General features: G+C 43.7%; 1 protein-coding gene across 1 annotated transcript; it reads left to right on the top strand.

The window, feature by feature from the left end:
* Positions 1–7,624: 7,624 nt before the first annotated feature.
* Positions 7,625–24,431, top strand: LOC118087558 (guanylate-binding protein 1-like). The gene is made up of 11 exons (XM_035120324.3): positions 7,625–8,011; positions 9,105–9,330; positions 9,522–9,649; positions 10,167–10,276; positions 10,967–11,166; positions 11,317–11,550; positions 13,501–13,781; positions 14,947–15,159; positions 16,283–16,385; positions 17,169–17,362; positions 23,836–24,431. The coding sequence occupies exons 2-11, from the start codon at positions 9,156–9,158 to the stop codon at positions 23,959–23,961; spliced, it is 1,764 nt and encodes a 587-aa protein (XP_034976215.1). The 5' UTR covers positions 7,625–8,011; positions 9,105–9,155; the 3' UTR covers positions 23,962–24,431.
* Positions 24,432–25,061: the final 630 nt, after the last annotated feature.

Genomic DNA, 25,061 nt, shown 5'->3' with positions numbered 1-25,061 from the left:
GGGAACCTGAAAGGGAGGGGAGAAACATCATGTCTCCTCAAGGGAATGTGAGGCCATTTCCTTGATTCAAACAGAGCCGCCCATCCTAAATGTTGACTAGAACCAGCTTTGAAGAATTCCTGATGCACACCTTGACCACTTCAAATGTATACCCGCCCGTCTCAATCTTGCAATATACCTGAAAAGATACATTATCTTGGCCTCTAAAATGGCATATTTCCCATTTTAGATAGTTGCACCCTGCTGCTGGTGGAGCAGGATTACCCAGAGGGTAATAAATGTGTGAGGTCAAAGGTGTGATTGCCTGTGCTGGCCTTTGACGTCTTTGCTCCCAGTATGAAAATTGAAAATGACCCTAAGGCAATTGGCTGATTTTATTTTATGTTATTTTATTTTGGATTGCAGCCACAGAGATGAAGATTAGAGGCGGGAAAATGGCAACCCCTCTGAAATTTGATGCACAAAACAACTGCTTCATGCGAAGGCCTGCTCTGGTTACTGTCACCTGGACCACCCAAATTACCATTTGCTTCTGGAGAAATATGAAACAGACCCTTGGAGGAGATTATGCTGCTTTTAAAATGCTGGGGTGTGTTTGAAGCCAGGTTGCTGTTGGGGAAGTATTGGAAGGGCACTTCATGCACGGTGTCCAAATGAAGTGAAGTTAAGGCACAGCAGTTGTGGGAAAGCCAGGACACTGTGGGTTTATGAGGGAATCGTGTCACTAGATAGCCAAGTTAATTAACTGAGTGTGACTACAGTACAGGTAACAGTGAAACCATCTTGTTTTTGACAGGATGGCGGGATCTTTTGGGATGGTTGCTAGTGATGCCCTCACAATGAAGGTGTGTCAATACTATGAAAAAATTGTTGGGCGAGGAGAATGCAGATTTTATTTCCGAAGGTTAATTAAGCTTCTGAGGCAACATTTTTATAGCATTACCATGTCACTTTGAAACAGATATATATACTTTTGTGGACCGGCGTGACAATAAAAAAGGAGAACTGAAGAGTATTTCAGAACGCTATAAAAGGCAAGCAAGCATTCATGCACATAAAACGGTTCCTAGAGCACTCGCTTTAACTCCGACATCAAACAACCAATCACAGCAATCCTATCATTCGCTGCTTGGACGGCGAGCCAATGAAGAGTGGCCTTTTATTACTCCCTTAGCCCCCGTGACAAGACAAAAATCATTCGTTCGCCCCCGCTCTTCGTCAGGTTGCTACTTTGCATGCTTTCTGCTAAACTGTCGCTCTTCGCTCCCAACTGCAAAAAAAGAGAGAGCCAATGAGCGACGAGAGCGTCTCGGGCTCGAGCGGTGTGGGGTGATAGTTAGGGGAAGTCCGCTCAAACTATTGAGGGGGAGGAAGCTGGCAACAGTTGGGCTGAACCATTGTGGGGGAAATAGGGGGAGAAGGGGAGAATCACTGTGTTTCCAAAACAGTGCTGGTGAAAAAAGTTGGCAAAGGGATGCCTTAAAAAGCAGAATAATATGCTCGGGGCAGATCAGTGGAAGATACAGTGCCCACAGAATGCTCTGGTTCCCTCCAAAATTTTGGGTGGTTTGGCCTGAACCAATGAGTAATGAAGAATATACTGTACATATATAGATAAGATAGAATGAGCAAGAAAGGGATCCAGCCCCTCAGCTAAACCTGGCTTGTCTTGACTTGGATGGAATAAAGGCCATTACAACAAAAATGAAAAACCCAATGGCAATAATGATGGTTTTTAAAAGTGCATCAGCCACCAAAAGGCCTCTTTTTCCTCAGTGTGATAGTATTGTAAGCCAACTACCACAATAGGAGTCTTTTTGAAACAAAGTTACAATTATTATTTTTTGCTTGTTTGTTAGCTTATTAAATTAAATGCAGCTTGAATCAGTACTGGTAGCTGGGATTTGTGCACCTCTGTGCTGCAAAATAAAGGGCATCATCCCAAACTGAATTGTCACTGCATTTATGTTCCATCTTCCCTTCAAAGAAGTTAGCGTGCCATGCATCTTTTTCTCTTCATCCATTTTACCCTCAGAACAACCCTGTGAGGTAAATTACACAGAGATGGCCCAAGGTCACTCAGCACGTGCTTCATGGCTGACGGGATTTCAAAGTACTCTGCTCTTGTTATTTATTTTATTTACTTATTTACATTCATCAGGTCTATCAACCAAATATTTTTTTTATCATGATAGAGCTAAAACCAAAATTTAAAATACCAGGATTTCTCCAACATTGTTCTAATCACATTTACAATTTCTCTTCTTTTTTTGCCTGTCAGTTAGCTACCAAAATAAACTTGAGATTGATAGATATGAAAGAGGGACATGGAATAAAAATGCAATTATATTCTTTAGTACAAGCTTGTAAATAAATCCACACAAGTTACTAGCCTGCAATGCTATTAAAATAGCCCACTAAGAATTATACATTTCCTTGCTAGTTACAGAGGAGGCAAACCATAGAAATGCAGGCTGTTAATGCCGATTTCAAGCTATTCCACTGAAAGGGCAGTGGGAGCTGCAGAGAGACTTAGGGGCTAGTTGATTATGTATTAGTCATACTGTTTCAGGGCAAATCTGCTGTCTCACTAGTACCATTAATTACTGGTGAGTCGGGTTGAAGAAAGAGTCCAAAGGTTTATTCACTGCAGTAAATAGGTTCAGCGCGGTCACTTCCACAAAGGCTGAATGTGGGGGAGGGTGTTACCCCCCTGGACCATTTACAGTAGTACCTTTATTCTCAAACTTAATCTGTTCCAAAAGTCTGTTCCAAAACCAAAATCAAAAACCAAGCTGTGCTTTCCCATAGAAAGTAATGCAAAATGGATTAATATATTCCACTTTTAAAAACAACCCCTAAAACAGCAATTTAACATGAATTTTACTATCGAATGAGACCATTGCTCCATAAAATGAAAGCAATAAACAATGTACTGCAGTCACACAATCAATCAATCAATCAATCAGTAGCTGAACTGGGTTCCACACAGCCGCAAAAACAAACAAAAACGCAAAATAAATAGCAAAAACAGACAGACCTCAGCGTAACACTCAAATTGGAAGCATGGCACTCAAAACGGAGCATGTTCGGCTTTCGGAAAAAGTTCGCAAACTGGAACACTTACTTCCAAGTTTGCAGTATTTGGGTTCCAAGTTGTTTGAGAACCAAGGTACCACTGTATAGGTTTTAGAGATAACATCCAATCAAAATGCTGTAGACATTTGCAGAAGGTAGCTGGCAGAACACTCATTGGATACAACCTTCTAGATGTCCAGCCTGCAACTTGACGTGTGTCGAGCCCTTCTAGGGCCCCTTGCTTCTAAAGTTTTGAAGCCTACATAGATACAAGCCTACACACTAAAGAAAGGAGAATTGTAGTCTGAGATTTATGTTTACCTAAATAACAAGCCTACATAAGGGGAATCATCCTTGGTAAGCTAGCACAGCCAGACTCCCATAATTTTACTCTTCAGAAGTTCACTCCCCAAATGCCTTATTTTTGGAATTTTCAGCAACTGGGCTAATGTGTCTTTTATAAACAAAAGGAAACTATAATGAACCAAGGATTTTAACAGAACTCCAATATAATAATAATAATAATAATAATAATAATAATAATAATAATAAATTTTTATTTATACCCCGCCCTCCCCAGTCAAAAACCGGGCTCAGGGCGGCTGACACCAACAGAACCACAATAAAACATAAAAACAATTAATTAAAATACAGATTAAAATACAGTATTAAAATTTAAAGTGCAGCCTCATTTCAAGTAGGCCATAAATCCAAGCCATGAGGGAGAAAAACACAGGGGTCAGGCTGAGTGTAACCCAAAGGCCATGCGGAACAGCTCTGTCTTGCAGGCCCTGCGGAAAGATGACAAATCCCGCAGGGCCCTGGTCTCCTGGGAAAGAGCGTTCCACCAGGTTGGGGCCAGTACTGAAAAGGCCCTGGCTCTAGTAGAGGCCAATCTAGCCATCTTATGACTCGGGATCTCCAGAATATTATTATTTGTGGACCTTAAGGTCCTCTGCGGGGCATACCAGGAGAGGCGGTCCCGTAGGTACGAGGGTCCCAAGTCGCATAGGGCTTTAAAGGTCAAAACCAGCACCTTAAACCTGATCCTGTACTCCACCGGGAGCCAGTGCAGCTGGTAAAGCACTGGATGAATGTGATCCCGCGGCCGGGACCCTGTAAGGAGCCTCGCCGCGGCATTCTGCACCCGCTGGAGTTTCTGGGTCAGCTTTAAGGGCAACCCTGCGTAGAGCGAGTTACAATAGTCAAGCCTGGAGGTGATCGTCGCATGGATCACTGTGGCCAGATCGGGGCGAGAGAGGTAAGGGACCAACTGCTTGATGCGGCGGAGATGGAAAAATGCCACCTTTGCTGTGGATGCAACCTGCGCCTCCATGGAAAGGGAGGCGTCAAAGGTTACACCCAAACTCTTGACAGAAGGCGCTGGTACCAATTGAGCCCCTGCAAAAGATGGGAGTTGGCCCCCCAACCCCATGTCGCCCCGACCTAGCCAGAGGACCTCTGTCTTCGAAGGATTTAGCTTCAGTCGGCTCCCACGTAGCCATCCAGCCACAGCTTCCAAGCACCTGGTGAGTGTGTCCGGGGCCGAGGCAGGGCAGCCGTCCATCAACAGATAGATCTGGGTGTCATCAGCATATTGATGACAACCCAGCCCAAAACTCCGGACAATCTGGGCAAGGGGGCGCATAAAGATATTTAAAAGCATTGGGGAAAGGATTGCGCCTTGCGGGACTCCACACACCAAGGGGTGCCACGGCGACAACTCCCTCCCTAGCGCCACTCTCTGTCCCCGACCTGAGATGAAGGAACGCAGCCATTGTTGGACTGTGCCCTGAATCCCCACGTCGGCAAGGCGGTGGTCTAAAAGTTCATGATCGACCATATCGAAGGCTGCTGACAGATCTAAAAGAATCAGCAGTCCCGACCCACCTCGATCCAGCTGTCTACGGAGATCATCTGTTAAGGCGACCAGAGCTGTCTCGGTCCCATGACCAGGGCGAAAGCCGGACTGAAATGGATCTAGAGCCGATGTTTCATCCAGAAACCTACCAAGCTGTTCGGCAACCACTCTCTCAATTATCTTACCCAGGTACGGAAGATTCGAAACCGGGCGATAATTGGATAGATCTAAAGGATCTAGAGATGTTTTCTTTAAGAGTGGACGCACCACTGCCTCCTTCAACTCCTCTGGGAAAGTTGGGGCTTTTTAAAGGTTTCTCACACAAAACATATTTTGGGGGCCCTTGGGGTCCCCCCACAATACCATCGGCCAATGCTACCAGTTAAGAATGAAGACAGGAATGGATATTTTTGTGTAAGCTCATGGTTATTTTGATGGGGCCTGATTTCAACATACCTTTCTGATATGCCTAATGTTGGGGTGGGAATTAATTGCATATAGAAGTTAATTTGTCTCACTGATGGTTTTACCTTCGTGGATGCGTACGTCAGGGGTGGGTCTGATCTGATCAGAGCATCAGTCCCCTCTGTCATCCACCAAAAGCAACACCAACAACTTGACAAGGATAAACGTCTGGAGGAATAATCTACTACTGACAGACTATCACAACACGCAATAACAAGGGCTCATTTGCTTCCTCGTCTTCCAGTTGTCACTTGCCAGCAATGGCCTTCTGCTTTCTATAAGCGACAAACAGACCAGTCCCTGAGAGTAAATCAGTGAAGGGAAACCCTCAGCTCACAGGCCAAATTAGGCCCACCAGGGATCCTAATTTCAGAAATGAGGCCATTTCACTCAAACCATGTCCACCTGCTCCACATCTGGCTTTGTATGTGACACCTGGTGTGGGTCAGATAAAGATGCATCTGCAAAGGGACAATCGGAATAGATAAAGTGTGTGCCTGATTGCTCTTTGATTAGCAAGGTTGACATGGCTGGGGAGGAGGGAGCTTGCAATAGCAGGGCTGAACCGCTGTGAAAAATAGATGCAGAATGATAAATAGAATGAAAGGGCAGAAATCACTGTGTTAAAAGCAGAGCAGAGAGAAAAGGATGGGTAGAGGATTCCTTTAAAAGTGGAGTAAAGAATGAAGTATAAATGATATTTTTGGTATGTTCCTGAACGGAGGAGTGGAGCCATATATATTTATTTTGATTCCTCAGATTCCCCCAAAACCAGAAAACAGCACAAACAAACAACATTAAATTTTTTTGTGCTTATGCACACTTCCTGGGCAGGGGAATTAAAACAGGACAAAACAAGAAAACAAGAATGAGGTGCACCTGCAAAAATATGCTTATGTGCCCTACCAGTACATAACTGGTGTAACAGAATTAATAAATTAGAAGGTGGGGACAAACATAAAAGGCAACACCTACTGGTATGAATTGTAAATTACTCCCCAGATACAAATTCAAATACATATGGGTCTCAACTAGTCTAATTCAATTTGAATGGTGGGGTGGGGAGTAGATTAACAGCTAAACAATGCTTACATGTGGACAAGCCTTATGAGAACACCTTCTCACAGACCATCCTGCCTGCACCTTAAGGTCAGTGAATGAGGCCTGACTGGTGGTCCCTGTGCAGGATGAAGTCCATACCTCTGGGACCAACTGAAGGGCCTTTTTAGTGGTGGCTCCATGTCTCTGGAATGTTCTCACTAAGGTGTGCCTAGCCACATTATCATTTTGTTTTAGAAAGTGGGTGAAGGCACACCTATTCCAGCAGGTTTCTGGACAAGGGGAATTGTGACTGAAGTAATTTGAAAATAGTTGGATGCTGTTGCTTTTGTTTGCAAGTTCTTGTGTGGCTTATTCTTATGTTCTGGTTACAGGTAGGTAGCCGTGTTGGTCTGGATCGAAGTAAAATAAAAAAATTCCTTCAGTAGCACCTTAAAGACCAACTAAGTTTTTATTTTGGTATGAGCTTTCGTGTGCATGCACACTTCTTCAGATACAGTATCTGTATCTGAAGAAGTGTGCATGCACACGAAAGCTCATACCAAAATAAAAACTTAGTTGGTCTTTAAGGTGCTACTGAAGGAATTTTTTTATTATTCTTATGTTGTTGTTGTAAAGCACCATGTGGCCTGTTGGCAACATTTATTTTTAAGCACAAGGACAAATCAGCATCTGTGTTGGCTACCCCTTGTCATAGACTGTGCTTTTTGTATTGCATTGCCATTTGAAAAAAAATGTGGGGCAACTGATCTGTTTCAGACCAGAATTCCTCCAGTCCCATCCCCACCTGGAGACTGAACCTGGGACCTTCTGCATGCAAAACAGATGCTGTACCACTGAGCTGCATTCCTTTCTTCTCGTACATCTCTATCTTTGGAAATTGCTACCCTATTTTCCAGGAACTGCTGATGCTCATTCTGAGAAAGAGGCATAAGAGCAACATTGTTTTGGAGAACACAGGCAGAAGTCTTTCATTGTGGAAACATCAGTTAGTGCCAGCACTGAAAAAGCTTTCTGTGCTGAATTAGCAAAGATCAAGGTGTCAAAAACAGTGTTCCCATTGTGGGTTTATGGGTTCCACTTTCTTCCCTCCTCACAGCACCAAGAATTTCATATTGACTTAAGCACTGACGTTGACCGGAAATGCCGTTGCTGTGGGCTGAGTCACCAAGTGCTGGGAGCCAAGCAGCTACAGGGCAGCACATCACGTTTCAAATTTAGGGCTTTGTGAAGGGATTGTGCAGTTTGCCCTGCTCAAACAGTGGGATCTTCCAGCCTCCAGCACCTTCCCTCACCCCTCCTTCTATGGTCAGCTGAGAACAAGCAGTCCTGCTGGCTGGTTAAGACAGGAAACCAAAAGGGAAACTGAAACCTTTCCTTAAGCAATTCTACAATTCCAGTCAAAGCATCTAGTGAGGGGAAGTCATGTGAGCCCTACCATAAACAGCCACTGGAGTTTGCAGTCAGAGCAGAAGTGCTGTGAACTGCCCCAAGCATTCATCCTTTCCTCGACTGCTGCCAAGCCAGACCAGCCAGAAAATTCACTATGTGAGTACCACTTTTTCTCTCCACAGTCCTGCCCAGCTGTTAGCTTGAGAGAAACAGCCACAAGCCCTGGATTTCAGACTTTCAGGCTGGGGAAGGAATGCCTTGGGCCAAATCAAGGCAGGACTGGCAGGATACATCTTGCTGAGTATGGTGAAGCAGCAAATGCTTTCCATTCCTACCCCTTCTTGCTGGCTATGTAAGGGATTGAGCAAGTAGTCAAGTGATTCTGGCACCTGAGGCAGAAAATCCCAGAAAATGTCTGTTTTCCTCCCTGGCAGTGAAAACACAGTAAGAATAAATAAAAAATTTGCAGCCTTTTCCTGATGCACAAAAACAGCTGCCCTCCCCTCTACCTAATGATAGGGCTCATCCTGGAGTGAATGAATAGTTTCATAGTTCTTGAAGAAAAGCATTCAAAGATCCTATGGGCAGCCCTTCCTTTATCTAGCTAAAGGATGGGGAATCTCGGGTTCAGGTGCCAATGTTACCCTGTAGGCCAGGGGTCAGCAAACCTTTTCAGCAGGGGGCCGGTCTACTGTCCCTCAGATCTTGTGAGGGGCCGGACTATATTTTGAAAAAAATATCTGAACGAATTCCTATGCCCCACAAATAACCCAGAGATGCATTTTAAATAAAAGGACACATTCTACTCATGTAAAAACACCATGCAGGCCCCACAAATAACCCAGAGATGCATTTTAAATAAAAGGACACATTCTACTCATGTAAAAACATGCTGATTCCTGGGCCATCCGCGGGCCAGATTTAGAAGGCGATTAGGCCGCATCCGGCCCCCGGGCCTTGGTTTGGGGACCCTGCAGTAGGCCTTGGGACCACACCTCCTCTCCCCATGTTACACCTCTCACCAGCCCTGCTCTGCACTCTCCTCAAGATATTTTGCCTAACTGAAATATGTCCTTTCATTTTGATATTTTAAAATGGTAGGAGTCACTCACATTCACTGCTCCGGACCAGAAGCTTGCCCAAGAGGAAATGCCCTTGGGGAAAATGTTTCCCAACCTTGACCCAGCCTTTCCAGGGGAAATAACCTGAGTGCAGAAGCAGAGCTTGGAATTTCATTTTGTCTGTTTAGATTCCTCAGCTTCTTTCCTGGGCTGCCTTCTGAACTGCTCAGCCAAGCATCATGGAAGAGCCAATGTGCCTGATCGAGAACAACCCCAATGAAGAGCTGCGGGTCAACCAGGAAGCCCTGAAGATCTTGCAGAGCATCCAGCAGCCCGTGGTGGTGGTGGCCATTGTGGGACTGTACCGCACTGGCAAGTCCTACCTCATGAACAAGCTGGCAGAAAAGAAGAAAGGTGAGTCTGCAGAAGGAATAGGTGTTGGTGGGTAGAGACTTCGGGCTGGATGGGGCAAGCAAGGTACATTCAGATGTTACTTCATTTAGGTAACTGCTTTTTCAGATATTGGAGAATTCCACACTAAGAGGACCAGATTCTGAGGTTACTGCTGATCCCCTCCTTATTCCTGTCTCATTTGATCCCTATAGGCTTCTCTCTGGGGGCCACGATACAAGCACAAACCATGGGCATCTGGATGTGGTGTCTTCCTCACCCCAAAAAGCCTGACCACACCTTGGTGCTTTTGGACACAGAGGGGCTAGGCGATGTGGAGAAGGTAAGTTGGAGACACAGAGCAGCTATTGTATGGGGAAAGGGCCCTAGCTTAGTGCTAGGGCAGCTGCCTTGCATGCAGAAGGTCCTAAGTTCAATCCCTGATATCTCCAGGTAGGGCTTGCCGTTTGTGCCTCACACCTTCATTGTATACCTTTAGGTACCAGGCAAAAACATTCCTTTTCAACTAGGCTTTGGCTGATTAATATTCTACAGCCTTTTAAAAGTGTTTGGGGGTATTGTTTTGTTCTCTTTAACTATTTACTTTTGTTTTTACCTTTTATCCTAAGATCTTGTGATGAAGGGTGGTATATAAATCTTAATTAACAACAACAACTATACGACAGGAGAACAAGGCTAATCAGGAGCACTTTAACAGCTCTCAGGTGAGGAAGGTGAGGTAGTGCGAGCAGAAAGGGATCAGCCAGGCAGAGTTATTTACTGTGTGTGGGGATGCAGCCTAGGTGCAGATAAAGTGTGTAACAGGATTCTGCACTAATTACTTATATCCCACCCTACAGAGCAATACTGCGAATGACTCCTGGATTTTTGCTTTGTCCATTCTGTTAAGCAGCACCTTTGTATACAACAGCATGGGCACCATTGACCAATATGCTCTGGAGAAACTGCAGTATCCTTTGTACAAATGGTGTCAGGAAGTTCACTGCCAGTTTTCCTGCTTTGCAGTCAGAATAGATGGTGTAGATGCTTTTGGTAGCAATGTAGCTGTGTGTGCACACTGGGAAATGCCTCTTTGTACAGTACATACATTTATTTTCACAATACTGGATGGCGCAATGTAGGTCACAGTTAGTGGGGACACTGCACTGGTTTCCAGGAAGCACGAATGGACAAATTCAAACGAAGATGAACGAAAATGTGATAATAAATAAGACAGCAATTTTTAATCAGTTAGCTGGTTAGATTTCTTTGGGAGGGAAACAGCACTAAAAAAGACACCTCTCCAATCAGGCAGCAAAAATCTGTTAATTCATTTAAATGCAAGTCCTATTGATTTTTATCAATAGAGGGCAACTGCCTTCTTAAGAGAGTCATTCTGCCTTCTCGCACAAGGAATGCCTCTTCTAGTACTGTGTCTGCTATGTCGCATGCATACATCATCTGAAAATGAAGGAATTGTGCTTTTTGATTTGGATCTACTGTTTTTATCTAGAAGCAAGATTTATTTAACTGGGTGACATTTCTAATAAGGGGCTTAGGAATAGTGAGGAGGGATAGAGGAGGAAAGGTGAGAGGTGTTTGAGAGATTACTGCCCTGTGAAGTGGAAGAGGCATTGTAATTTCCTTAGTGTGATCCCAGGTATGTGACAGAGCTGACTAAGCGCATTAAGGTGAAGAGCACACCTGCAAAGGAGGGTGAAGAGGAAGATTCAGGTGACTTTCTCAGGTTCTTCCCAGCTTTCATCTGGGCTGTGCGTGACTTTTCGTTACTGCTGAAGCTGAATGGGAAACCTATCACCGAAGACGAATATCTGGAGAATGCCCTGAAGAGGAAGAAAGGTACTGAGAGTTGGAGGGCTCCTAGCCTGGATGAGTGCCGTATTTAGGACAGTGTGGGACGTTCCCCCTCACAGGGTGCCAAGCCAAGGGGGCACTAAATAATAGCAGCAGCAACAACAATAATCTTATCTGTGATTCTCTCTGTCTTAGACAACCCAGAGAAGTTGGACCTTGCCAAGAAATGCATACGCCAGTATTTCCCCAGCCGCAAGTGCTTTGTCTTTGACCGCCCGGCTTCAAGGCGAGATTTAGAGGAATTGGAGGACCTACCTGAATCTAAACTGAATCCTGACTTTCTGGTGCAGGTTCAGCATTTCTGCCGCTATATTCATGAGCAAGCTCAGGCAAAAGTCATCCAGGGAGGGCACACAGTGACAGGGACATGTGAGTAGAGGCAAAGGGCGTGGGTTGAGTGGCTCATGGGGAACCCTGGGTGGAGAGGATGGGGTTTCACCATGAACTTCAGTATGCAGCAGAAGGGTTTATGGACTGGAATACATTTTTGTTTATGGACCAGAATACTTTTTACCGTGTTTCCCCTTTTTTAAGACACCGTCTTATTACTTTTTTTTCTCAAAAAACCACAGGGTGGCTTATTTTTGGTGGGATGTCTTACTGGTATTTATTATGAGTGAGGGACGGGAGGTGTGTGCGTCCCTGGCCCAGCCCTCTCTCCCCAGCACTGGGATGTTCGCAAAGGGCTGCTCTCTCTCTCCTCTGATGTGGGGACTCACTTAATAGCAATTTGCTACACTGGAGCTTCTTAAATCTAAACCAGTATAATGGAATCTATCTGTGTGATACAGTCCTAGCAGTAGCCTATACGTAAAAGCAAATAAGGATCTCTACTAGCCAGCTGCCCAAGACTTAAGTTCCAACAGTCTGAAGTTCCAACAATGTACATAGCTGCCAAGTTATCCCTTTTTTAAAGGGATTTTCCCTTATGCTGAATAGGCTTCCTCGCGAGAAAAGGGAAAACTTGGCAGCTATGACAATGTAACACTTTGTAGTGCTATCACTGATAGCAAAGAAGGTACCTGCTGAGAACAAAGAAGCCAGCTAAACAGCAATTAAGATTGCTGACTTGGTAAATGGTAGCAATTAAGAAGCAATTGAGCTAGCGAGGTGAGTTAAATTTTTGTGGGTAAAGGAAGCTAGGACCGGCAGTTTAACTTTTGTGCTCGCAAACAGCAAGACGGAAAAAGTCCTTGATTTAAAAAAAAAGTCCCCAAGGCAAGGACTGCGATCCAGACTACTTACAAATCCTTAAAGGGGCAGCTCCACAGACAAGCAAGCATAAGGTAGAAAGGAAGGCTGCTTTATTCCATTCGGTAAAAGCAAGGAGACAACAATCAGACACAGGAGACTGCCGTCAAGAGGAAATCAACAGGCAACTCATGGGTGGGCGCATAGAATGGAAGGGAAAGGTGGAGGGAAGCGAGAGGTGGGTTCTGTGTGTGTGTGTGTGTGTGTGTGTGTGAGAGAGAGAGAGAGAGAGAGAGAGAGAGAGAGAGAGAGAGAGAGAGAGAGAGAGAGAGACACGCACACACACGGAGATCGTCCTTAAAGGGAAAACAGCCTTTGCATTCGCGAGGCAGCGGCTTCAAAAGCTCCTCTCCCGTCAAGAGGAAATCAACAGCCAACTCATGGGTGGGCGCATAGAATGGAAGGGAAAGGTGGGGGGAAGTGAGAGGTGGGCTCTGTGTGTGTGTGTGAGAGAGAGAGAGAGAGAGAGAGAGAGACGCGGGGGTGTGTGTGGAGAGACAGAGAGACGCTCACACGTAGATCTCTTCCTTAAAGGGAAACAGCCTCTGCATTCACGAGGCAACGGCTTCAATCGCCCCTCTTTTCTTCCTCGTGCCTTCATCTCCTCCCCACCCCACTTTTCTCCTCTTCACCAAGTACAGCTTACACAGGGGGTTATTGCTACTGGGTGAAGGGTCTATCAGTATGTCTTATTTTCGGGGTATGGCTTGTATCGCGCAATTGCTTAGAAATCCTGCTATGGCTTATATAATGACTACGTCTTAAAATAGGGGAAAGACGGTAGTTGTTTTTTCTACAAGAGACTAAGGGTCTGTCCACACTTCCACTTGCCCCAGACTTTTGTACAATTTGTGCTGGACCATTACCACTTATCTGAGAGCTTTTTCATATATCCTGAACTATCTCTTAATTATAATAATAAATAATATTTATACCCAGACCTTCAGGCTATGTTTCCCCAGACACTCTGGGCCATTAGTTCATCATTTATCCAGTTTTACTCATATCATATTCAATCACATTAATACCTTATTAAACCATATTTCTCTCCCTTCCTACCCCTTGCAGCATTGGGGCACCTGGTGGTGACCTATGTGGACGCCATCTGCAGTGGGTCCATACCCTGCATAGAGAACGCGGTGGTAGCCTTGGCGCAGATTGAGAACACAGCTGCTGTGCACGAAGCCATTACATACTATGAAGCTGAGATGGAGAAACAGTTGAAGCTGCCCACTGAGACTATTGAGGAGCTGCTGGAAGTGCATGCCCAATATGAGAAGGAGGCTATTAAAGTGTTCTTGGCACGAGCCTTCAAGGATGTCAATCATGAGTACCAGAAAGAACTTGGGGTATGGGGATAAACTCACCAGTGGGCATGAGATAAGGGGCTCTCCATATCTGATATGGGGAAAACAAGAAGGATTTTGTGTTGGTTGGAAAGTTGGATACTCAGAAATGGGAGGTTCCTTTCTACAGGGCAGTGTATTCATTCCTGTCCTAGTTCAGAGACTGAGTAGCCAAGATGTCAAGGGATGAGATCCAGCTCCTTAGCACGGTTGTGTTGGCCATTGATTGGAGCTAGTTGAGTTGAGCTAAGATGCCCTCAGGAACACTGAACATCTGGCAGCCACTTGGTTTTGTTGGAATGAAAAAGTAACCCTGTTGCCAAGGGAGGTGCTTAGAATGAGGAACTAACTGTGGGAGAACCAGTTTGAGGAGAGGACAGAGGGTAGTAGAAGGGCCACCTTTTTCAGGCAAAGTAGACTTGCAGCAGGTCCTGTTATTTGAGGCCTTATCCACACACCTTTTGCCCTGCTCTTTCTGAGCTTTAAAGCACTGATTGTGCCTGGAAAGAGCAGAGGAAAGGTAAATGTGAATAACCCCTGGGTATTTTAGCCCTTCCATGCATCACTTCTCCTTCTGGGTTGACAAATGGGAAGCCAGCTGGCACTCAGCAGATTGGACTTTCTGATCTGTATCTAAGAGTCAGTTTTTCTCATGGATTTCAAGGGCATTGCAGCCTTCCTCCTGGGTCTCCACGTGCAAGATGCAAGCTTCTTTCTACCTTCCCCCGCCCAGTGGTATTTATGATAAGTCTAAAAAGCAGAACAAAAATAATAATAAAAATCCTTCCAGTAGCACCTTAGAGACCAACTAAGTTTGTCATAGGTATGAGCTTTTGTGTGCATGCACACTTCTTCAGATACTGGGGATATTCGGCATTCTGGGGGCTAACTTGCTTATTTGGTTGATGGGGCTGGGAGAGTAAGTAGAGCAACAGCCAACTTTTGGAATAAAGTCATTTTATTTCATACACTGACACACTTTGGAACCATGTTATCCGTTGCTTTCCCTTTGCACTGGTGCACTGGGGCTAGTGCCTGCAACAAGAGGGAACCCTGAAATCCCTGTAATAGGGAATATAGGACTGTTCTCCATTAGGAAGCACCATTTGCATCTCACCCTGTGTCCCCTTCTCTCTTCCCCTCCACTCTTCCCTCTGGTTTCTTTCAGACCCAGCTGCATGCCAAGCTTCTAGAGTTCTGTTCTCACAATGAGCAGGCCTCATCAGATCGCTGCCAGGCTGTGCTTACACAGCTGTTCGAGGACCTGGAAGAGGAGATTTGCAAGGGGAGCTATTCTGTGGCTGGGGGCTACCAGCACTTTCTGGATGACCAGAAGGAAAAGGTGGATCAGTATTACCTGGTGCCTGGGAAAGGACTCATGGTGAGTCAGACTTGTAGGCACAGGGATAAGAGGACATGCAACACACCCACAAACCACGTTTAGCTTCCCCCAGGGATAAATCCTCTCCTTATAACTATTTCACTGTTCCTTTGCTATAATAGGTTTCTCCAGAGCTGTCGCTCCATCCCAGTCAGCATCACTGTAAGAGCCACTGTGGTGCAATGGTTAGAGTGCTGATCTAGGATCTGGGAGACCAGGGTTCATAGCCCTACAAACCCGCTGGGTGATCCTGGCCCAGTCACTGCTCCCTTGCTATCTTGCCTCACAGCTTTGTTGCAAGCATAAAATAGGGAGGGCGAGAGCCAAGTACGTCACCTTCAGCTCTATGGAGGAAAGGTGGGATATAAATGTAACCCCTGCCTCACTCCCCTGCCTTGCCTGCACTTTGCTCAGCACAATAACCACATTTCTCCCAGCACAGCTCTGATCCTGAAGTGAGTCAGGGTGGGAGAGGATTGCTTAAAAGGACAGTATGCCTTGGGGTAAAGCAGAGGAGGAAATGTCTTTTTTTGGATAAATTACATCTTGCTTTAATTGATTAATGAATATCCTGCCTTTTCTTCAAGGAACACAAGGCAGTGTGAGTTGTGTTCCCCCTACCTTTTTCTTACAGCAACCCTGTGGGATAGGCTGCTAGGGAGAGAAAGAGAGAGAGACTCCAAGATCGCTTCATGGCTGTGTGGGGGACCTGGACCTGGACCTCCACAGTCTTAGTTATACACTTGAAGTAATACACCTCACTGTCTCTCACAGACCCAGCTTAGCTCCAGATGTGATTGGGCCATTAATCTAGATAAAGTACAAATGGCTACCCTGCCATATCTAGTCTGGCCTTCAGATTTTTGCAGTGTCTTCTTTACTGTAAAAATAAAATAAAATCCTTACAGTAGCACCTTAAAGACCAACTAAGTTTGTCATTGGTATGAGCTATGACAGACTTGGTTGGTCTCTAAGGTGCTACTGGAAGGAATTTTTTAATTTTGTTTCGACTACGGCAGACCACCACGGCTACCTACCTGTAACTAATTCTTTACTGCATATAGCTTTGCATGAAAGCACAAAGCCAAACAATGCCTCAATCTACCCCTCTTCTCCTCTTTAGGCTTCCCAGGCCCTGCAAGACTTCCTGAAATCCAAGGAGGCAGCAGCCCAATCCATTTTGCAGGCTGACCGGACCCTCACAGACAAACAGAAGGAGGTTGAAGGTGAGCCCCAGTTCAGAGACCGTACAGACCCATAACAATCTTGGCTGGGATAGTTTTAGCCTCCTCCGTCTGAGGTGGGAGTCCCCACTTCCTATTACTTTTGTTAGTTCCTGATTCCTACCAATTCCCAGACCTCAGAATGAAAGCCAAACTAGGAACATATTGGAGGGTACAATGATCAGACCTGCCATTTAACAAAACAAAAAAAAATTGTAGTGGCCATTGTGGAGGGGTGACTTTGACCGAGACCACAGGATGGAAGAGGAAAATGTTGCTGGGAAGATTCTTGTCATCTGATCAAGGGAAGTGGGAAAGGCCCACTAGACTGAAGTTCATTAAAATAACGATGTGACTTTCAATGATATGATAATTTGTAAAAGCTGGTTTTTTTAATATAAAAAAGCCCTGATACTGAGCTCTCACAGTAGCCCAGCTGAAATGTGATGCAGCCAAAAAAAAAGAACTGATGGTGCTGTATACTGTTAAGTACACAACACCAATAATAATAATAATAATAATAATAATAATAATAATAATGCTACATGCATACCACTCGTAAAGCACATTCCCTTCCCTAAGAATCTTGGGAACTTAGTTTGTTAAAGGCGCTGGGAATTGTAGGTCTGTGAAGGGTAAACTAAAGTTCCCAGAATTATTTAGAGGAAGCTGTGTTTTTAAATTTGATTTCAATGTATGTACACAGCCTCCAAATACGCTAATGCAGCCTTTGCCAACCTGTGTCTTAATGTACAATTCACATTCACCATCTCTCTTTCCCTCTAGTGGAGCGAGTCAAGGCTGAAGCCTCTGCCCGGGAAGCAGAGTTGCACGAGAAGATGAAAGATGAGGCTGTCCGGAGGGCCCAGCAGCAGGAAAAGAGTTTCGAGGAGCACAAAAGGCAGCTAGAAACAAAAATGGTGGAGGACAGGAGGAAGCTACTGGCAGAGCATGAGACGGTGATGAATGCAAAGCTCCAGGTAACAATATCCATAGTATTGTAAGCCTGATCATTTGTGCAGTCTTGCCGATCAGAAGGTCGGTGGTTCGAATCTCCACGACGGGGTGAGCTCCCGTTGCTCGGTCCAAGCTCCTGCCAACCTAGCAGTTCAAAAGCACATCAAAGTGCAAGTAGATAAATAGGTACCGCGACAGCGGGAAGATAAACAGCGTTTCCGTGTGCTGCCCTGGTTCGCCAGAAGTGGCTTTGTCATGCTGGCCACATGACCTGGAAGCTGTACACCAGCTCCCTCGGCCAATAATGCGAGATGAGTGCCGCAACCCCAGAGTCGGTCACGACTGGACCTCATGGTCAGGGGTACCTTTACCTTTTACCAGCTTTCACTAAAGAGGCCAGAGTCCCATAAGACACTATCTATGCATGCAATTTCTATGCATGTATTTTTACCCCACTCTTTAGCCAAAGAATGCCTCCTGAGCAGCTCACAACAATCAGTAATACAGGTGAAACCTGGAAAATTAGAATATCGTCAAAAAGTGCATTTATTTCAGTAATGCAACTTATTATTTTTTATTTCTATATTTATTTTTACAAATGCTTTCTTTTGGAAATTCCACAGTAATAAAACAAATAGTTACAATAATACAAAAATAAACATCACTATTACATTTCATTAATTACATTCCATTTATAATTGACCCGCCTAACGACAAATAATTACAATCACAACAAATAAAGGCTTGACATATCTTGCTTTGCATGTCATGCATCTATCTCATATATTGGTTTCACCTTTTAAGTTGCATTACTTAAATAAATGCACTTTTCGATAATATTCTAATCTTCTGAGTTTCACCTGTAAGCATTCAGGCTTACAATCTAAAAGATACAGCACAAAAAGAAAAGGGATTGGGAGGGAAGACAAAAAAAAGCAACCCCAGGCACTACTACTTACTCACAACGTTCTTTTGAGTCTTCTTTCTGGCAGAGAAGAAGGAAGGAAGCTTGCTGCTGCTGCTACTGCTACTGCTACTGTCTCTTTGGATGGTGGATGGGGTCTGGTTTGTCTCTCTTGCCATGGTTATTTTTTCTGGAGACATGTGACCATTGGGGAGCTCTATAACATACAGTGGTACCTCGGTTTACAAACACAATTGGTTCCGGAAGTATGTACTTAACCAGATGCGTACTTAATCTGAAGCGAACCTTGTTAGGGTTAAAAGCAAAGTCAGCAGAAACTGGTTGAGAAACTTACACATAGAGACCAAGGCTTAAACAAATGCTTGGTTTAATGGAGAAAGAAAAATAACAAAAATTAAATTAGGCTTGCACAAAATACCCACACAACCAAACCACCCACCAAGAGCACACTGGGAAAACGCCCAGCACAGAGGCAACACACAACACCCCTGATATACCCTGCATCATCAGCTTCACAGCAACACCTGTAGAGCTGCTCCACAGCTGCAGAGCCCCAGTCATTAAATCTTTCCTGACTCTTAAAGGTACAGTGAAACAATAATGACACTTTTACACAATCATTCAACATATCCCCTGCAGTTCATTATTGTGAAACAGAGACAAACTTTGTACATGTCTTTCATGCGCAACTTTTGGAAGTGCTTTAGTAAAGATGTCTGCAACTTGTCTGTCACCGGGGACATATTCAAAAACAATTGTTTTGTCAGCAATCAAATTCTTTACAAATTGTAAACGTAATCTCAACACTCTAGTGCGCTGTGTGTTGGTTTCTGAGCACAGGATAGCAAGTCCACTCTGGGAATCGAGATAAACTTTTACTGGGAGTGATGCTGGCATCTTTAAGTCTTCAAATATTTGTAAATACCACTCTATATCACGAATGGCCTGAGTACAGGCATATAACTCACTTTCAGTTGAAGAAAGACAATTAATCGTTTGATTCTGTGCTTTCCATTCAAAAGGACACCCATTATAAAAATAAACCATACCAGATGTACCTTTGTAATTATTTTGCTCTACAGCATGAGATGCATCACAATATATTTCAAAACCTTTGTCAATAGATGGTGTAAATTCCAACCTATAATGTTTTGTGTGTTTGAGGTACATCACCACTCTCTTAAGAGCTTTGAAGCATTGGGTAGTGGGTTTTTCTACAAATTCTGCCAGAAAATGAAAAGCATAAGTTACATCTGGCCTTGAAACTCTTTGAATAAAATTGAGCTTGCCTATGGCAGAGCGATACAAAGTTTTGTCAGAGAACGTGTTATTGCCATCTGTAAAAGTGAAACCACATACCATAGGCGTTTCTTTCCCATTTGCATTCTTTAAACATAACATTTCAACAAGATCATCTATTTTTGCATTTTGATGAATCAGATAAGAACCATTTTTGCCTTCTTCAATTTGCATGGATATATAGTTTTTAGCTTTGCCTAATTCTACCACATCAAATTTTTCTTGTAACAGTGACACTATCTGTGTATATTCATGTTTAGTTCTTGTAGAAATTAATATATCATCTACAAACACACATAATTTGGTCACAGAATTTCCATTTTCTTTTGTAAATACACAGTTATCTGCCTTGCCTTGTGTAAAACCAAAATTCAGCAATTCCTTCACTAAAGTCTGATGCCAGTTTTTACCACTCTGATGCAAACCATAAAGAGATTTATTTAGTTTGCACACTACTCCTTTAGTGGTGATTACGCCATCAGGGACACGCATAAAAATTTGTTCTTCTAAATCTGCAAACAAATAGGCAGTTTTTATATCTACATGATAGACAGAATGTCCACGCTGGGATGCATCTTTTAACAAAAGCTTAACAGATTCATATTTTACGCTCGGTGAGTAACACAAATCATAGTCTTCACCTGGGATTTGCTGGAAACCTCTGGCTACTAACCTAGCCTTGTACCTTACAACTTCGTTTTTATCATTCATTTTCACTTTATAAACCCATTTTGAATCAATAACTCTCATGTCTGGAGTTTGTGGTACAAGAGACCAAGTGTTATGCTCTTTTAAAGAAGCTATTTCAGCATCCATAGCTTTGTACCAATTTACAGCTTCATGCAAAGGTAATTTTTGAACATCGTTGTAGCATTTTGGCTCAAAAACTGCTTTATTGGCATACACAGTATATAACTGCTCTTTTGAAAACCGTCTTGGTTCCTGTCTCTTTCTGTCTGAACGTCTTAGTCCTGAAGAAGAGCTAGGCCCTTCAGAATCAGTAGAACTATTTGGACTTCTAGCTTCAGACTGTAAATTGCTATCATCAGACTGTTGAGACTCTTGTGGGCTTTTCTTACTCTCAGAAAACTCAGAAGAACTTAACCTTTCTTTAGGTGTCTGTGTCTTTAAATTTTCAAACAAATCACCAGACACAACAGGCTTTTCGTCTTCAGATTCACTAGTATCCCCTGCTCCAGCTTCTCCCTCTTCTACTTCTACTTCCTCCTCATCAGCATTATCTAAACCATCACTATCTTGAAAAATAGCAACTCTATTCCAATTTACAGTTTCAATCATGCTTCTGGTAATATGAAATTTGCCAGTTGCTGGTACATAAACTCTGTACGCCCCCTGCTGGTAGCCCATAAACTTTCCTTGAACACTACGCTCATCCAACTTGTGTCTAGCAGGGTAGTGAATAATAACGTCTGAACCCCAAATTCGCAGGTATTTCAAATTAGGGCGTTTTTTAAACAACATTTCATAGGGTGTAACATTTAAACTAGAATGATAGGATCTGTTTTTAACAAAAAGATAGGCATGAAGAGATTCCGCCCAATATTCTTTCCCCAAATTAGCATCATGCAAGTAAGTTTTAACACCTGCCTGCAAATCACGTTGCACTACTTCTACAATCCCATTCTGCCAAGGACTTCTAGGGCAGGACAACTCGTGAACAGTCCCCTGCGCTTCCAGGAAATGTGAAAATTCCTCAGAAACAAACTCTCCCCCCCTGTCAGAAAACAAATGCTTTATAGGTTTGTTAAAGTGGGTTTTTACCCAGTTGCAAAAAATCTTGTACTTCTCAAGTGCTTGTGACTTTTCAGCAATGGTGTAAACAAAACAATATCTGCTGTACTGATCAATAAGAGTAAGCCAATATTTTGAATTTCCTAAAGAAGGAGGGAGTGGCCCTACTAAATCACAATGCACGCGTTCAAATGGCTCTGTTACTTTCCTGCCTGAGCATTTACCCTTTCTTGCAACTTTTATCTTATTCTTACAACAAGATACACATTGCATATAGTATTTACATGGCTTTAAGTTTAGTCCATCAACAATCTTCTCTGTCTTTATCACATCTGTGAAATTTAAATGTCCCAAAAGTCTATGCGCCTCATGAATACATCCGGAGTGAGGCTTTACATTTCTCAGCCCCTGACTTGGCTGGGTTACTCTACAGTTCACAGGTGGCTGTGAATGCTTTTTAAAATATAGTCTATATAAACCTTCAGACTCTCTGGCATACAATACACGTTTTCCCCCTTTGTAGAACTCACATAGTGATTTTGTGAAGCACACAGTTACTCCTTGGCGTGCAAAGCAACTTACTGATAATAAATTGTCCACTGATGGGCAGTAAGTGCAATTTGCTATTGTGATGTTCAAGGAGTCAAGTTTCACAGTACCTCTGCCAAGCGACTGTAGAACGTCGGAGTTGGCCAGATGAATGGTGCCAATTTCCTCTTCGAAAGAAACAAACAGACTTCGGTCGTTACAAAGATGAATTGACGCCCCGGAATCTACTACAAACGATTTCCACGTGTCATCTTTAATTACTTTACGACCTAATTCACGAACATGGAATGCTCGCGGCTCACGTCCATCTTTACGATGTGCTGCCGACTGCTGGGTTGCTGTCTGTGATTTACGAAATGGAACAGACCCTGAAGCATTTTGCTTTTTAAATCTGCAGTCCCTCGCAAGGTGCCCCTGCTTTTTACAAAACCAGCAATGCTTGGAAGTTTTGAAAGCAGATGAATCACCACAGACTTGCATACGGCGTTCCTCATTATTTTTAGAAATAGGAGTGCTAATCCCACAAGCCTCCCTTCTGTCCAGCTCGCCCATCAATCTTGCTGTTACCCCTTCCACAGTTAATTTTGCTGGAGGTACAGCAGATATCTGACTAGCTATGGCATCATAGTCTTCACCAAGAGAACAAAGAATAATAAACACATATTGAATGTCAGTTATATCTACGTCTCTTTGAATTAGTTCGCCGCGTATCGCCTCCAGATGTCTTAAATGTGCTGCCAGGTCGCCTCCAGGCTGCAGCCTTGTCTGGTACAGGCGTTTAAAAAATGTTAGAGCAGACGCTGACTCCTTTCTAATGTGCACTGCCGTAAGACTGTCCCACATTTCTTTGGCAGTCTTCTTATTTCTTATATACACAACTTGCTGATCACTAACAGACAAGTTAATTAATGCCCTTGCTTTAGCATCACCTTTCGACCAGGCATCGGTCACAGGAGCAGGAGGGTCCTCGGTCACGTACTTCCACACATCACGGGAAGTTAGAAGTGCTTCCATGCGAAAGGACCATAAACTGTAGTTCTCGGCCGTTAGTTGCGGGAATGTTAAAGCCTTCTCAGCCTCAGCAACACGGTCTGCCATGCTGGAACTTTTCAACCACCAGCCCACAAAACCGTTGCAGCAAAAAGAAGGAAAACACCTTTCTAAACCTTTCTCCAAAAACTAACATGTGCAGTTCCACGCTCAACCACTGGGCCCATAACCAAGATGTTAGGGTTAAAAGCAAAGTCAGCAGAAACTGGTTGAGAAACTTACACATAGAGACCAAGGCTTAAACAAATGCTTGGTTTAATGGAGAAAGAAAAATAACAAAAATTAAATTAGGCTTGCACAAAATACCCACACAACCAAAACACCCACCAAGAGCACACTGGGAAAACGCCCAGCACAGAGGCAACACACAACACCCCTGATATACCCTGCATCATCAGCTTCACAGCAACACCTGTAGAGCTGCTCCACAGCTGCAGAGCCCCAGTCATTAAATCTTTCCTGACTCTTAAAGGTACAGTGAAACAATAATGACACTTTTACACAATCATTCAACAAACCTTCCCATTGAAAGTAATGGAAAGTGGATTTATCCGTTCCAGACGGTTCGTGGAGTACTTAAACTGAAAATACTCAAACCGAGGCGTACTTAAACCGAGGTATGACTGTACATCCTTCAGGAATCACAGGGCCAGTTTGTGCAAGATGGCAGTCATGGCCCCATTCTAGTTGACTGAGGATGCCTGTGTCATCTTGAGAGAGTCTTCAGGGACCTAACATTAGGGGAAAGAAGCAGTTGGATTGGGGGCATATGGAGAAGGGAGGAGGAAGCAATTGCTCACCTGTCTCAATTCACCACCTGAATTGGCCTAGCTCTGTCCCCATCTCTTCTATTGCAGTCTCCATCTTTGCTCTGTGGTGAACTGGCATTGACTTTATTCTTTATCCCTGCCATTTCCTTAGGAGCAGAGGCGGCTTCAGGAAGAAGGGTTCCAGCGAGAAGTCAACAGGCTTCAGGGCGAGATCCAGCGCTTGAACTCTGTGATGAGACAACAGTCGAGTGGGGGCTCTGGATGTGTGATCCTTTGAAGCTGCTGGGATTTCCAAAAGGCCCTAAATGGATGAGGGATGGGATGGAGAGGAGAGATCTACTTTGTATCTGGGCTCACTGAGTACGTAGGTGTTTTTGGTGTGACTTTTTTGTGTGCAAATGAGAAAAATGATGGCATTTAAAGACAAAATGGGTGAAATTTAACAAGAAGGAAAATCTGATAGTTGATTGTATTTCATTGGTATAATAGGGTTCATGCCTGGTAACCTTGTCTTAACTGTTATGTTTATGTTACAAATGGTTCTAGCTGCTGCCTTCCAAGCATTTGCATACCTGTGGATTATTTATTTTGATTTTATTTTACGTCTGTATTTCTTCGACAGTGATTTATGATTGTATATGGACCATGTATATTGCCACTAGATCCTGTTTAATAACAGTGCATTTTGCAGCACCTTATATAGCACTTTTTGGAAAATTAATAAAAAATATGAAAAATAAATCAGAATCGGCCTTGGGTGGAGGCTTCTCTGTAAAGGTAAAGTGTCTCAGCTTGAAACAATCTAAAGACAAGACAGTGTGTGGAAATTTTATTGGGCTTGGATGTGGGGAAATCGTGTTCAGGCTATGAAGCTCCCATGGATGGGTTTTAGGAAGTGTGGAGGGAATCGCCCCCATATACATTTCAGATGACATTATTCACTAGAAGCACCTTTATTTCAGGCAAATCTGCTGCATCTTTGCATTGACTGGCTGTTGTGAACAATTCCTCCAAAGTTCTTGATTGCCATTAGTCATAGGCAAACCACACCAAGTATGGACATCATATTTTCCCCAGGGGAATCAGACTTCTGCCGCTTCTCTCTCATACACAAACACACCTTTGCTGCTGGAGAGCACACTTCAGCTGTGGATATTTGCAGGCATAGCTGCTTCCCATCATCTCACTGACTGCTAAAAAGGTGATCTGTTCATTGTTTTTCAGACAATTAACACTTCCACACTAAGGTCTGCCAGTGCTGTCCAGACATGGGTATTCCACGGTCAGGTAGAAGCAGAATTATAAATGTCCTCATAATCAAATTGACCCCAAATTATGACCCCCAAGGCCTCAGTCCTGGTCTGTCGTTGCCAGTTT

Source organism: Zootoca vivipara, chromosome 6 (genome assembly GCF_965207765.1).
Source record: "Zootoca vivipara chromosome 6, rZooViv2.hap1.1, whole genome shotgun sequence".
Taxonomy (NCBI): domain Eukaryota; kingdom Metazoa; phylum Chordata; class Lepidosauria; order Squamata; family Lacertidae; genus Zootoca; species Zootoca vivipara.
The sequence above is the reverse complement of the archived record's forward strand: the minus strand, read 5'-3'. Positions and strand labels throughout refer to the sequence as shown.

What these genes read in the sequence shown, in the direction of transcription:
- LOC118087558 (XM_035120324.3), top strand. Translation starts at nt 9,156, where the DNA reads ATGGAAGAGCCAATGTGCCTGATCGAGAACAACCCCAATGAAGAGCTG. An exon ending in TGCCCTGAAGAGGAAGAAAG is followed by an intron (nt 11,167 to 11,316) that starts GTACTGAGAGTT and finishes TCTCTGTCTTAG; the next exon opens with ACAACCCAGAGAAGTTGGAC. An exon ending in AGTACCAGAAAGAACTTGGG is followed by an intron (nt 13,782 to 14,946) that starts GTATGGGGATAA and finishes GGTTTCTTTCAG; the next exon opens with ACCCAGCTGCATGCCAAGCT.